This window comes from Tribolium castaneum, chromosome 1, assembly GCF_031307605.1.
Source record: "Tribolium castaneum strain GA2 chromosome 1, icTriCast1.1, whole genome shotgun sequence".
NCBI classification, from domain to species: Eukaryota; Metazoa; Arthropoda; class Insecta; order Coleoptera; family Tenebrionidae; genus Tribolium; species Tribolium castaneum.
The window spans coordinates 24905562-24921850 of record NC_087394.1 but is presented as its reverse complement, the minus strand read 5'-3'; the positions used below and the strand labels follow the sequence as shown (position 1 = coordinate 24921850).

Sequence of the window (16289 nt, the reverse complement as noted above, 5' to 3'; positions counted from 1 at the left end):
ATTTCTAGTCTTTAAAACCATGGTTACGCCATTGTTGTTAGACAGCTTAGTTCGCGCATTATCGTAATTTTTAATTATGTTATTGAATGCAACTGAGCGGAGAACAGCTTTATTTATTGTAATAATATTTTAAACAACTTAAAAACCGAACAAACAATGCACTAAAAATGTATAACAAATGCTCAAAGGTTGGGCTTGCACCGTTTGTAATGTTTCTGGAGTGATCGTAGCACTAGCGGCATGATTTCGGTTCACCAACCCCTCACGAGTTCTTCTAAAATTGCTTCTTCCACAGTAACGGTTTTCGTACCTCTGGGCCGACCAAGTTCCCTTGGTAAAAGATTCAAACGACCAGGTGATCGTATTCTTTGGTCCAGTCAATGGAAATTCGAGTTTTCGTCTGGATCGGCATCCTGACGAGCGGCTTCACTTGCATTTCCAGCGTATTCACCAAACAGCAAACACAAGTCACAATATTCATAGGAGGAAAACATTTTAATCCTTCACTTGACACTGTTTGAAACTGAAAAATTACCGCTAACAGACGAAACAAAAATTTTAATGACATTATAAGCAATCACCGTAACCATGGTTTCATCTGAACAACAATGGTTTGTGCCAAGTGTTGCCAGATTTATTATCATTGTTGACTCAAAAATTTTGTTAACATTTCTCAAAGAATCTGGGAAGGTTTCTCCAGTTCTTATGTTACTACGTCCTTTTATGTAATGTCATTTATACCACAAATGAATTTGGATTCGAAATGGTAGTGCAAACACCTTCATTTTTAGCAAAGAATTTTTAATCTTTACTTCATCAATAAAAGACAGATTTTTTTTAACATTTTTCTGGTTATCTAGGGCATCGGCCGATGATGTAGTGTCACGTCGGTGCGCGACTTTCCGGACATCCTGTCCAGGTGTAACAGTTCTTTTCTTTTCCTTTTATTCTTTGGGCAAACCTGTTTGTTGTGGAACCGATAGAATCACACTAAACAAAGCTAATAAATAAACACTTGGATGTTTTTTTTCACGAAAATATTTTTACAAAAACCAGTAACATTATTTGTTTATTCAATTGATTTTGACAAATCTACGAAAAATATTTACTTCTCCCCCAACGGATTCCCAAGCCAGGGATACACAGCTGGGCATTCGGACCCACAGAATGTCATATACCTCGGATTCGGATCATCCTCCTTCATCAACTGGCAAGTTTGAGACGTGCAACCCAAATCCTCTACATCAGGACACGCAGGCCAGCCTTCGGCCCCCATAGGTACAGGGTTCTTGATCCACTCGATGGCTTTACTCGGACTCACAAGATACACATCATTCAGACCTTGCAAATAATCGACGAATTTTTTATACGCCTCAAGACGCACCGGATTTACGGCAAAGTAAGCAGCGTGGATGTAGAACCCAAATGGTGCTTTATTGCCTTTGTATTGGACGTTGAAATTGTCGATAAACCACTGGAGAAGCTTGTCGGCGTCATCGTCGGGACTGGAATTTAATGATATTGAATGCAAAAACTAAAATTAATTTGGGTGCGATTACATGTCGACACAAGCATCGACCATGGAGCACACGTTGTTGCTCAAGTCAGTCCAGTCGATCATGGGCACCACCCACACGCCCGGAATCGAGCTTTGCGGGCATGGGCCGATGGGACAGTCCTGGTTCGACTTGTAGTCAAGGGTGTAGGGCCAAAGTCCGGGCTTCCGGAAGGTCTGGGTCGGCCACGAGCAGTCGTAGGTCAGGCCGAGCTGTTTGGCAAATTGGAAGCTGTTATCTCCTGAAAAAGCGTAAAAAAACCAGTGTAAATTGAATTGTAGAATTCGCTAGAATAAACCGTTTTGTTCTAGGAATTTGTTTTTTTTGTGAAGAACTGTAAATGCTTCCGTAACCGGAATCATTGCCCGGAGCTGCTCCGGGTTTTCACCAGAAGAAAGATAATTTTAAGCGCATTCCAATGTTTTATTCGCTTTTGTGCTACAAAAAAACGCAAAAAGTTGTTCAAATTTTACTTTTTATCAACCTTGGAGTTAGGAAAAAAATGTCAAGTACTTAGAAAAGTTGTACAAAAATCAAAGTCTTAAAATCAAACCAATTAACTTTTTTGCACTTTTTAAGACAGTAGAGGGTTCCTAATACATGGAAAAGTGCATAAAACTTTGCAAGAACGAGTTAAAAAAAACGTTTTGGTCATTTGTTGGTGATTTTACAGTGATAAATACGTATTTTTTATTATACGGCTTTTCTATATCTTAAATTTAGACTGATTGATCCCCCGCATTTGTCATTCCTTTTAATAAATGTTCATCTGCTAGCTTTTCACAAATTTTGAAATTAAACACAATATACTTTTAAAAAAGTAACGAATTTTAATATCAGCATTAATTTTGTTTAAAAAAAGATCGCTCCATTTCAAAAATGTCTCAAATATTCCAATTCTGCTCAAAAAAACATTCGCATTTGAAAATTGGGTGTTAATTGAGCGGTTAATGATGAAACATTTAAAATTACACCGCGCAAATCTTACAATCGACACATTTAAAACGTTTTGTTTCATTTCAAAACATCCACGAATTTTTAATTAAGAAAATTGTTGTAAAATTCAGGATGCACTTTAAATAATTGATGCAGGCTACGGAAGCGTAAGTAAATAGTAACTAACTAGAGTTGTGAAGAAACATAATTAGTAACAAAAAACTGACATCAACAAAACGAGATTATCCCGCTTTTTTACGACCACTGAAAATTATTATTATTATCAAAACCTAATAACGCTTAGGGTAAAAATTATTTATTGAATATTTTTTTAACATGGAAAGTTTTACAACTTTCATCAATAGTGCCAATCGTGAATTTAAAAAAGATGCCGTAAAATGCAGTCACAATTGGCAGAAAACGCTATCTTTAAATTCACAGTTCATCGTCTGTTTTAATTTTTATTTCTATGTTTTTTCTAACGAAATGGTTCCCTTCCACGCTGTCTACACACGCATGGTTTTTTAATCAATTATTGCCCTTATGAAGCCATAAAAAGTGGCGAAACGTTGGTAATAAATTATCAAACCAAAATAAACTGCTTCAGCTTTCCCAGTAATCAATTACCTCACAATCAAATGATATCTTTATCGACAAAAACACAGTTTACTACTTGATAAATAGGAAGGCTCCTTTGTCTGTGGGTATTTTTCTGTGTGAGCTTTTTTCCGTGTGATTTTTTATCCGTGTGAGCTTCTTTTCTTCTGTGATTTTTCCAAGTGAGTTTTTTCGACATGGGCAATATTCTTTGTGTGCATTTTTCGTGAGTAAATAAATAGTTAATAAACTACAATGTGTTTTTAAATGATTTTCATCTAATGGTCTGAGAATTTCTCATGTAAAATCAGAAAATGCTGCTTTATAGAACTAATGATAGGCATTTAGACATCGAATATTACCATTCTCCATTTATTAAGTCTTGAATTCGGAAATAAGCTTCGATAATAATAGTGTTTTCTTCCACAGTGTAACAATTTAGTTGCATTCAGGGTTAGTCAAGCGGCATAGGAAAAACGGTTTATTAAATCATACTATCAACATGCGGCGCCACGTGCGTTATCTATGCAGATTTCTGTAAATTTAGGGTACGTGGCAAGGTCGTTAATAGAAACTACTCATGCCATCTATTGGTAGTGTGATTTCAATATAAATCCACGAATTTATCCAAAAATCCAAAATATTAAGCAACCTTTGGTGCGCAATGTCACATTACATTCAACGGTGTCAAAAAGTTTTTTCAATTTTAAATGTTTCAATTTCCAATTTGAATTATTTTGCTACGTGTTGTGTAATCTCAAAAACATTTAAGTTTTGAACTTTCGAAGGCTAAAATTTGGTAAGTCGGGATTTTTTTGCCACCAAAAATACTATGTAATACATATCTCCAGCTCTGGTGTGGACCTATTATACACTTAAAAGGCAACCTACAACGTTTATTAAACAACTTCTGGCTGGCTGGAACACATGATTCTGGAAACAGTGCATCTCTCTACTTGTGAAAGCTATCCAGAAACAAATCGACTTGGGCACCAAAAATAACTTCGAGAATTTAAACCAAATTTCATTTTTCAAGTGGACATCTATGATGGACACCGTTTAAGACTTCTACCTTGCACATAGTGTCTTTTATTTAATACACGCGTTCATTCATTCATTTGTACAAAAGCCACAAAAACGTATCTTAACACCCTCCTTTTTCCCGTTAAGTTTCAAGGAAAGTTAGAACTGCTGAATCCACCAAAGTGGAGTCCTTACATTAAAATCAGAAAAACCTCTTACGCATAATAAGTTCATATAAGTAAATTTGTTGTAAAGTCATCTACGTGAGCCTACTACCAACACGAAAACATACAAGAAATGTTTGCACAAACTATTAAAAGCACTATTTTTCTGTGAAAATTGAATTGGGCACATGTCTAAAACTCCAATAGTACCTTATTAGGGTCCGTATTTACTTATTTAGTTCTTTAATTTTTTTCCAAGTTACAAAATAATGTTAAATAATCGTTTTTTGAGGGTGAGAAAGTCGCCAAATTAATATGTGGAAGCCAAACACGACATTTATTTCTTATAATTGATATTTTCATAATTTGTGAAACGTTAATTTATTAATAAATTATTTTCATTCATTGTATTTATTTTTTCTTTATATTTATAATACTAACAAAATTTTGCAATTAAACACATTTAACTGATTTTCAATAAAATCAGTTATGTGTGTTTAAATTGTGAAAAAATAAAAAAATTGAATTAATTGTGTAAATAATAAAATATTCAAATTTGCCGCCAATTTTAGTTCCTCATACTACCAAGATATGGCGCTATTATCGAAATTTTGACGACCAGTGAATTACATGTTACTTGATTTTCTATAACTACTATATTCTATGGTTGCATTTTAATGAAATTTTTTAAAGAAATTAATTGAATTTCACAACTGACAGATTTGACATTTATTGACAGATAATTCAATTGAATAAACCAATTTCAAAGTTAACTAGATGAGTTATTAGGAATAATATAAATTTTTCTATTTTTTTTTGCGTAAAATTACAGTGGTCAGTTCAGAGGCATTATTTTAGTTAAAACGTTTTGTTTCATTTCAAAACATCCACGAATTTGGAAGAAAATTATTGTAAAATTCAGATTATAACAAACACTTAAATAACTGATACAGTCTACGGAAGCGTAAGTAAATAGTAACTAACTAAAGTTGTGAAGAAACATGATTAGTAACAAAAAACTGACATCAACAAAACGAGATTTAATAACATTTAAGGTAAAAATTATTTATTGAATATTTTTTTAACAAGGAAAGTATTACAACTTTCATCACTAGTGCCAATCGTGAATTTAAAAAAGATGCCGTAAAATGCAGTCACAATTGGCAGAAAACGCTATCTTTAAATTCACTGTTCATCGTCTGTTTTAATTTTTATTTCTATGTTTTTTCTAACGAAATGGTTCCCTTCCACGCTGTTTATGCACGCATGGTTTTTTAATCATTTATTGCCCTTATGAAGCCACAAAAAGTGGCGAAACGTTGGTAATAAATTATAAAACCAAAATAAACTGCTTCAGTTTTCCCAATAATCAATTACCTCACAATCAAATGCTACCTTTAAGGACAAAAACACAAAATAAACTGCTTCAGCTTTCCCAATAATCAGTTACCTCACAACCAAATGCTATCTCGAAGGACAAAAACACAGTTTACTACTTGATAAATAGGAAGTAAATTATTACATTAAACACAGCTTATAATGGGCTCCTTTGTCTGTGGGTTTTTTGGTGAATGGGTATTTTTCTGTGTGAGCTTTTTTCCATGTGATTTTTTATCCGTGTGAGCTTCTTTTCTTCTGCGATTTTTTCAAGTGAGTTTTTCGACATGGGCAATATTCTTTGTGAGTTTTTTCTGTGTGTAAATAAATAGTTAATAAACTACAATGCGTTTTTAAATGATTCTCATCTAGTGGTCTGTGAATTTCTCATGTAAAATCAGAAAATGCCGCTTCATAGAACTAATGATAGGCATTTAGACATCGAATTACCATTCTCCATTTATTAAGTGTTGAATTCGGAAATAAGCTTCAATAATAACAGTGTTTTCTTCCACATTGTAACAATTTAGTTGCACTTTAACGAATTTTTTTAAAGAAATTAATTGAATTTCACAACTGACAGATTTGACATTTATTGACAGATAATTCAATTGAGTAAACCAATTTCAAAGTTAACTAGTTCAGAAACATTATTTTAGTTTTTCATTAAAAATATCGTTACTCGAATACCGACTTAAGGACCGATTTATAGAAGCGTCATTAAATTAATCTGCTTAGGTGCTTGAATAACTGATCACGTGGCCAAATTGGTCCAATTTCATTGGTCCACTCGCGTTGTTAACTTTTATCAATGAATTAAAATTTAATGGAGTGAAAAATGGTGGATGCGCCGGGTCGTCATTTTAAAGAATAGCCATCGACAGTCAATTACATTATTTTGTTCTTTGACTATATTTACTTGTAATTATGCGACGTGTACCAACCTGACAACTGCAAAAAGGGGATCCTCATTCCCTTGAAGGCCTCCTGTGGGATATTGGCAAAGTGTGTAATCAAAGTCGCTTCATCCCCGAACTCTGCTTGAAGTCCGTCCAGAGTGAGATTCCTCCAATAATCGGTCAAAGCCTGATGCGTGATCGAATGCAGAGCGATTTCCTGTTTGTTTACGTACAATTCGTGCACTTTGGTGTAATCCGTGTACTCGTGGGACAAGAAGAATGTTGCTTGGACGGGACAACCGTCAGGATTGGTCTTGTTGTAGAACAGTTCGGTGTAGATCTCGTAATTTGTGATTTGGACGGCATCGTCGAATGTAAGGAAAACGAACTGGGGGATTTGCTCGAGGTCGAGCCCTTCAGGGGGGTTTGTGGAGGCACACCTGCATTCAGGCAGCTTGCACTTGGAAGCGTCGCAAGCTTCAGCGGCTTGCAAAGGGGGCTGGGGGGCCGCGAGGGCCGTAGTGACTATCGCCAAAAGAAATATTTTCAACATACTGAAAATAATAGTTAAATTATTTTTTAATTTTAGACTAAAAATATTTACTTATGGCTGATTTCATGAATACATCGCTAATGCTACATTAACTAATAGGATATTTAACTTAATGGAGACATTAAAATGAACTTTAAGTTATAATAAAATTTTTCAGAGACAATTATTAACTAACGGACGTTAGAAATAAATTATGTCGTTTTGGTAAAATTAACTGATAAACTAATAAAATTAATTCATCTAAGGTAAGACGGGGTAAAATTGAATATATTCGATATGTTGTTGTAACTATACATTTTTCAGAGTGAGAATTTGCAAAAATACTGGCATCATTCAGTTAAAAAAATTATGCTACAGAAATCTGGTGCAAAATTAAACCAAATTCGACAATTTAAAAAACAAAGCCAAAAAAATTGCTGCAGGTAATATTAAACATCTACAGGACACGGTAGAAGGACTACCTGAAAGCGATGATTTTGGGTCCTGTGATTGCTATTTAAAAAAAAATAATTTAGAGTCGTGTTACCTCACAGAAAAAAATACGGGACATTGAGAACAAAATCAACAAAATGAAAGCTTCTTCTAAGTTCCAGAACAAACTGCTTTGTAATTAAAATTTTTCAAACAATACCCAGTATTTGCGTTTTCTTCAAAAAAATCTACGTTCTCTAAATTAACCTGTTCATTGATCTTCTAACCATTGTATTTTTTTCCAGTTCTAAATCTTTGAAAAAAAGTATTTTTCGGCAACAGCCGCACCTTATTATCATCTTTACTATCAGAAGACAAACTGCAATTTTTAACTATGCAGTTGTACATTGATTTTACATAAATTAGTTGGATACGATAATAAGTGAAAATTGGACGTTAAACTTAAAGGAGCAAATGTACATTTTAAAGAGATTATGAAATAGAGTTTTGACTTAAAGTCGGCATTAACTTTAAATAGAGAATTAATATGTTTATAACATCGGCTCTTGGCAATTAAAAATTGAGTTCACTTCTAAATCGTAATGGTATGTAAAAATTGGATAAAACCAACATAATCTATTATTTTGAGTAGAACAAAACACCCTCTAACATTTGTTATAGAAGTCATATTCTGAACAAAACCGTTTTGTTGTCTTGATGCGTCAACGATTATTATTATTATTATTACACACTTGATACTTGTCCTCTATTGTTGATTCTTTTGTGATAAAATGATAATGAAATAAAATCTTGCATTCAAGGTTGAGGCAAAAATATGGTCGAGACAAATTTACAAAAATGCATTAATTATTATTTTTTAAACTATTATCTCCATAATAATAATAATAATAATAATAATAATAATAATAATAATAATAATAATAATAGAAAATAAATCAGAATTTTTAGTTGTAAAACTTCTAAAAAGACAAACGTTTAGACTTAAGTATTTATTTTTTGATATACTGGGTGTGTCTGATGTAAGTATATTTTTATTGTGAATATCTCAAAAACTAATAAACACACTGAAACCAGCCTTTACTATTAAATACTTAAATAATTTTCTATATGAATGAAAATTTTTAGGAATTTTTCTAGATTTAAATAATTATCGCTGAATTTATTTTTGTAAGTATTTCTAATGCCATTCAAAAACAAACGATTATTGAGTGTTCTATCTTGATTTTATAGTTGAAAATTTGTAAAAAAAACTCTCTTTAACTTTGCAACTTTTACTATTTATTTATATTACCAAAATTTGCTTGCACTTAAAGTAAGTTTATTTGGGGGTGTCCTTTTATTTTTATTTTTTTGTTTTTACGAAGTTTAAAATATGTATTTGTTCTTCAAACAACGAAATAGATTTTGAAGAAGCCAACACCGGATATCATCTACGACTAATTAATTAATTAATATTTTTACTGTATTTTCACTTAGCTTCTCAGCCTAAGTATTAAAGTCACTCTGTACGAGTAACTAAGTATTGCTTTTTGCTTTAAGATTTTTGGCATAAATTTTGTTCATTCATCAAGAAAAATTGGCTTCGAAAAAGGTTTCTGATTTTTTTTAAATATCATAAACTCCTGCATATTTTTTAATTGTGTAAAAACTTTTTTCAGCATTCCTTAGAGAATTTTTTTATTAAATTGTCTCCACAACTTTGATTCAATCTGGAAATTAAAGGAAGTCAAACAGTATTTAACCTTTCAATGTCATCAAAAAATCATCGTATAATTGCAGTTTGTTAATAGGAGTTATCAAGACTACTTTAGTTTTGTATTTCTAGTCTTCTTAAAAATATTTTTTAGGCTATATTAATGTTAGTAAGCTTTGATTTAAGCATTAAAATGGCAAGAGGTAGCGAGTGAGTTGAATTTTTATGCACAAGAAAATATGAACATGTAAAGGTAAAAAATTTAAAATCAGGACTCTAATGAGATGAGTAAAACTGCTAGTAAATTAGTAATAATTAGTTTAAAAAAACGACTTACTTGCAAATACTTCAGAGAAAAACACTTAAGAGTAAATACAATGTTTTGAGAATGTTCTTTTGTTTTATACACAATCTTATCTTACAAAGAATTTTTTTTAGGTAGATATCAATATACAAAATCAGATTGAAAAATGGGTTTTATCAACAAATATTTATGGCGCAATCATTAAAAAATCAATTTAATACTGTCTCTCCGATTGCTTTCACCTAACAAAGATTTAAATAATAGAATAACACATAAAGTAGAGAATATTTACAAAAAAAAAGAATAATTTTTCATTGGCAACTGGGGTCCCAAATTTTTATATGATTGAGAGACTGATAATAATCCGTATCCGGTATTTGTCGCAATAGGGATTTCCCGTTTCATCCCGATAAAAAAATATTCAAAGATCAAACGGAAACTCTAGATTATCTAAACAGGGTGCTCAAAAATTGGCGCACCAACTCAGTGGTCCGTTATTGAGAGGCAAGTGCAGATTACAGAAAAAATGTTGAAAAAATTCCTAAAGTCATATTTTAAAAAAATCTGGAGCTACAAACTTATTGTATTAACTTCTTTAGTTTTCATTATTTTTTAATGTTTTTAAGTTTCACAGTAGGTAATCGTTCCCTAACAAAACGATGAATAATTATTTTTAAATTTTCTATCATACTTCAGCAGTTTTTTTAATTTAAAATAATTAAAACTTATCAAAAAAATCACAATGTGTAGATGTGCCAACACTGCGAACTATTTCCTAGGAAACCTTTTAAGAAATAATTTACTTTTATTGTTGATCAAATTCTATTGCGATCACGACTGTTCAACAACGTTGCCACATATCATTTATCTAAAATCCATTATTTATCAATAACTTTAATACAAAGAATTTTTTTACTATTTTTACTTTTATATGTAACCAGTTCTCTATCATACACCATTGAGTTGGTGCGCCATTTTGTGAGCACGCTGAAGAAGTAACCATTTGAAGTGGTTTTCTGTTAAGAGTCAAATTCAGGCTGAAAAAAATAAGAAATAAAGTCTCCTTTTAATTAAATGAACGAAACGAAAATTACCAAGTCCTAGTACACGACACTTTTCTTACTTGGTCCTCTAAATCAAAGACAGATTTTAGCAATCACTAAATGAATTATTTTTACTTGCACAGTATCTACATTATTCAGACACAGAAATTTAAGATTTTAGCAGCAGTCAAATTAAATCATCTTCTCTTCATCTTCACATTTGAATTCATAGCAGCAATCCGGGAAAGGTTTCGAATTGTCGCCAGGAGCGAGATAACAAGGGGGCTCTGCCATAACTGCAGCGCATCCGTTCACAAAGATAGCTCCTCTCTCTTCACACACTGCTTCCGCACACATTTCTTTAACACGTTTCCTCTCACCAATCTTCATTTTGCCCAAATCGTAAGTGTCCGTATAACAGCCTCCTTCGGTATGTTCAGGATCTGATTGAATGCTGTATACCCATCCCTCGACTTGCCAGCAAAAAAACAACACAACGAGAAATATTGCAACTATTTTTCGACTTTCCATCTTCAAATCTAATTTTAACGTCAGTCCTAACGTCAGTGATTTACTCTGACACTTTAGACAGCCCACTGCACACGCGGTAAAAATATTTACAGGGTGATTTTTTAAAAACAAACCACCAGGAATATTTCAGAAAATACACAAAAAATGAAAAATCCCGAAACAAGTCACTTTTCATTTTCAGGGTATTTTTGAAAGTAGTAGTTCAAAATTTTAAATTTGAAAGGGTTGTTTTTATTATTACAAAAGGGGTTAGTACACTAACAAGTGCCCCCCCTTTAAATAAAAATTGACCTGTCTCGTTTATTTTTTGTTTATTTTATGATCGTTTTAAAAAAATATTTGGTACAAAAACACTCGCATAAACTTCGCAAATTTGTCTAGAGAGTAGTGAAGATCTTTTTTTGCGGTTAAAAGCATTAAATCACAATTAAACATAATTACTTTAAAAGCAAATAAAAATTTTTCAAAAATCGATAATTTTTTATGCACTCTAAAAGTATATACCCAAATATCTGTAGAGCACTTAACATTGGGCATAAAAAAGCTGAAAATCACTCAAGATCATGCAAATGCGACTCGAAGGACCATGAATGAGTAAGAACTCGGGGTTAAGTTAAATATTAAACATATAAAAAAAGCTCATGTTTTTAAATACTCCAAAATGGCTTTCTATTTCTGGACCAGGATAATAATTACTAGTAGCGAGAAACAATTAAACAAAGAATGTATTGGTTTTAGGTCCGGACCCAAAATCATTAAGGAACCAAAGCAAACTCCAAAAATTTATCACTCAAAATTGAATCAAACTAATAATGTACGATTATAATAAAAATTTCTGTTGTCAGTGCTTATCTATGTCCTTTAATTTAATTTTTGAGTTAACCGTCATCGGAACAATAGGAAGTAACTAAATTAAACAAAATATACAGGGTGTCTCAGCTAAGACTTTCAAGCCTGATATATCATATATTTGCCAACGGATTTTTATGAAATTTAAAATGCAGATATTTTAGAAGATAAAGATTAAAATCCAATTAATGCAACAACTCAAGTCTTAAAAACGTAATTTTTACATGCCTTTTTAAAATGTTAAGCGTTTTAAGACATAAAAAAATATTGTCAGTGAAAAATGAGAAACAAACTGTTAAACGTGGGTACAGATGCAAAAGCGTAGATCTCTATGAGACAAATGAGCACTACCATTGAATTTTGGACAGTCCTACTCGCAGAAACGTAACTGTCACGCAAGGGACATTTCACAATTATCTCTCACCTATACAAAGTTAAAAAACAATTTTTTTGACTTACTTTTGGTACTGGATGCTTTAATTCTTTCAAAAAGGACTAAAAGACTGAACAACTGAAAAATTCTAGACACTTGAACATTCAGGACTTTGGAAATGTTTCGTACACTGCTGATTGGATTCTCTTCAAAAGCTTGAATTACAGCCCCAACTGTTGCTTCGTTTCTAGTGACGTGTTTTGTCCTCACTTGATTTAGTTCAGGAACGCTTCCCGTGTCTTCAAATTATTGATGATTCTTTGAACTTTAAATTTTATAAATAACATTTCACAAAAATTCCAACGACACGTTCCATAGGCGAATATTGATTCTTTTTTCAACAACACCGAAATTTCAGCCATTGTTGTTGGTTTTTAAAGTAATTTCACCAAATTAAAACAATTTTACTTTTCTGACAGCGCGCACACTTTTGACAGTTTTTTTCAGTGGTACACAAAATGCCGCATAGAAATGCTTCATCAATTGTTTCAAAAGGTGACTGCCCAAATTACTATCAAAATTTGGATTAAGTTTTTAACAACAAAATTTAATTTTTTTCTTGGATCAGCCGAGCGATTTGGTTATTTTTTTGTGTGGCCATTTATTTTTCGGGGTTTAAAGATCCAACGGTAATTTGGTTTAATTTTAAATAAAAGGAATGTGTTTTAAAATTTCATTTTTTAACTTGAGGTCCATTTTTTCCCCTAATTGAAAGACCATCTTCTAAAATATGTGCATGCTAAATTTCACAACAATCCGTTGACAAATAACTGAGATATTGAGCTCGAAAGTCTTAGCTGAGACACCTTGTATAATAAAAAAATGACAGTGTTTTTCTTCAAAAAGAGGCCGAAAATTCACGATTTAGTAAAATAAAAATATTCTGACGTTTCGTTTTGAGAAATGCCATACAGTTGTCTAAACAGCTTTACACAGGAAAGATTTGAGCATTTGAGACACCTTGTATAATAAAAAAATGACAGTGTTTTTCTTCAAAAAGAGGCCGAAAATTCACGATATAGTAAAATAAAAATATTCTGACTTTTGTTTTGAAAAATGCCATACAGTTGTCAAAACAGCTTTACACAGGAAAAATTTGAACATTTGAGACACCTTGTATAATAAAAAAATGACAGTGTTTTTCTTCAAAAAGAGGACGAAAATTCACGATTTAGTAAAATAAAAATATTCTGACGTTTCGTTTTGAGAAATATCATATAGTTGTCAAAACAACTTTACACAGGAAAAAAACGGAAATTTCGACAGTGTCGAGGAATAAAGGTTAATTTCCTAGCATTTAAAGATCAATAATTGTCTTTTTAAAATCGCTAAGACACTCTATAAATTACTTTTTTTCTATAAAGCGTCCTAGTGTTTCAACATTATTATGAATTATTCTTCTTCAGTTTGGTGGTGTTTTCAATTGGTTTACTGAGCAAAAAGCAAGAAAAATTTTTAACAGATTCAAACTTTTTAAATAATAAAAATTGTAAATATTAAATTAAATTTTTAAACGCTCAGAGTGCTTTAATGTACGAAAGCGCTGAAGGGTCACACCAGGTCACACACAAAAATCTTTTTAGACTAAATTGCCAGATACTAAGTCGGAATTGCCAGTTAGTAAGTCGGAATTGCCAGATACTAAGTCGGAATTGCCAGTTAGTAAGTCAGTGACTCTTAACAGATGCGTAAATAAAAATTCTTGAAGAAAGTGTACACTTTTTGAGAAAATGACATAAGAGTTTTAACTCGTCTGATCATAACACACTCATGTACAAAATAGCCATTTCCTAACATCCTGTGTATTAATATATTGCGCCGCTGCTATAACAATCGTAATTGTAACTTGTATATAATTTATTTTATTTTCACGGAAAGTACTCTAACAAAATCTTGAAGAAAACTTGTCGTTTATTGATTAGTAAGACATATACATTGAGGTTTTTATTTTACTGAATATTACATAACACATAACACTAGTAGGTACTCCTATGCTCAATTTAAAAACAATTATATCAAGGCATTATTATAGTGCTTAGATCTTCTGTATTATTATATGGTAAAGAGTTTATTTTGATGAACAGTACTTAACGCACATAATACAAAAAGTAAATTATTCCGATTTCCGGAACAACCGGAAGCGTCGTTATCATGAAAATAAATGCACAGGACCTAACCGATGATAGTTGAATACTAATTTTCAAATAAATAATTATCAGAATATCCAACACTTCTAATGCGGGGTTTTGGCGGAACAGCCAATATAAATTAGCAATATACAACAGGTCCGCTATAATTGTATATATGCTAGCATGTAGGTACCCTTGCTATCTTCACTACTTCTCCGATCTGTATGGCGCATTAGCTAATGCACAATTTTGCGACTTACTAACTGGCAATTCCGACTTAGTAACTGGCAATTCCGACTTAGTAACTGGCAATTCGGACTTACTAACTGGCAATTCCAACTTAGTATCTGGCAATTCCGACTTACTAACTGCAATTCCGACTTAGTATCTGGCAATTGCAACTTAGTAACTGGTAATTCCGACTTAGTAACTGGCAATTCCGACTTAGTATCTGGCAATTGCGACTTATTAACTGGCAATTCCGACTTAGTATCTGGCAATTCCGACTTAGTAACTGGCAATTCGGACTTACTAACTGGCAATTCCAACTTAGTATCTGGCAATTCCGACTTACTAACTGCAATTCCGACTTAGTATCTGGCAATTGCGACTTAGTAACTGGTAATTCCGACTTAGTAATTGGCAATTCCGACTTAGTATCTGGCAATTGCGACTTACTAACTGGCAATTCCGACTTAGTATCTGGCAATTCCGACTGAGTAACTGGCAATTCCGACTTAGTAACTGGCAATTCGGACTTACTAACTGGCAATTCCAACTTAGTATCTGGCAATTCCGACTTATTAACTGCAATTCCGACTTAGTATCTGGCAATTGCGACTTAGCAACTTGTAATTCCGACTTAGTAACTGGCAATTCCGACTTAGTATCTGGCAATTGCGACTTACTAACTGGCAATTCCGACTTAGTATCTGGCAATTCCGACTTAGTAACTGGCAATTCGGACTTACTAACTGGCAATTCCAACTTAGTATCTGGCAATTCCGACTTATTAACTGCAATTACGACTTAGTATCTGGCAATTGCGACTTAGTAACTGGTAATTCCGACTTAGTAATTGGCAATTCCGACTTAGTATCTGGCAATTGCGACTTACTAACTGGCAATTCCGACTTAGTATCTGGCAATTCCGACTAAGTAACTGGCAATTCCGACTTAGTAACTGGCAATTCGGACTTACTAACTGGTAATTCCAACTTAGTATCTGGCAATTCCGACTTATTAACTGCAATTCCGACTTAGTATCTGGCAATTGCGACTTAGCAACTTGTAATTCCGACTTAGTAACTGGCAATTCCGACTTAGTATCTGGCAATTGCGACTTATTAACTGGCAATTCCGACTTAGTATCTGGCAATTCCGACTTAGTAACTGGCAATTCGGACTTACTAACTGGCAATTCCAACTTGGTATCTGGCAATTCCGACTTACTAACTGCAATTCCGACTTAGTATCTGGCAATTGCGACTTAGTAACTGGTAATTCCGACTTAGTAACTGGCAATTCCGACTTAGTATCTGGCAATTGCGACTTAGCAACTTGTAATTCCGACTTAGTAACTGGCAATTCCGACTTAGTATCTGGCAATTGCGACTTACTAACTGGCAATTCCGACTTAGTATCTGGCAATTCCGACTAAGTAACTGGCAATTCCGACTTAGTAACTGGCAATTCGGACTTACTAACTGGCAATTCCAACTTAGTATCTGGCAATTCCGACTTATTAACTGCAATTCCGACTTAGTATCT

General features: G+C 32.9%; 1 protein-coding gene and 1 long non-coding RNA gene across 2 annotated transcripts; one reads left to right on the top strand and one right to left on the bottom strand.

Annotated features, from left to right (window-relative positions):
* Nucleotides 1–1105: 1105 nt before the first annotated feature.
* Cda9 (Chitin deacetylase-like 9) lies at nucleotides 1106–9595 on the bottom strand. The gene is given in 4 exon segments (NM_001110434.1): nucleotides 1106–1505; nucleotides 1560–1797; nucleotides 6598–7106; nucleotides 9568–9595. Coding segments are annotated over 3 exon segments (1146 nt in total). The 5' UTR covers nucleotide 7106; nucleotides 9568–9595.
* LOC135267932 (uncharacterized) lies at nucleotides 3447–4681 on the top strand. Its single transcript, XR_010336339.1, has 2 exons — nucleotides 3447–3888; nucleotides 3941–4681. It is a non-coding gene; the product is annotated as an uncharacterized LOC135267932 (long non-coding RNA).
* Nucleotides 9596–16289: the final 6694 nt, after the last annotated feature.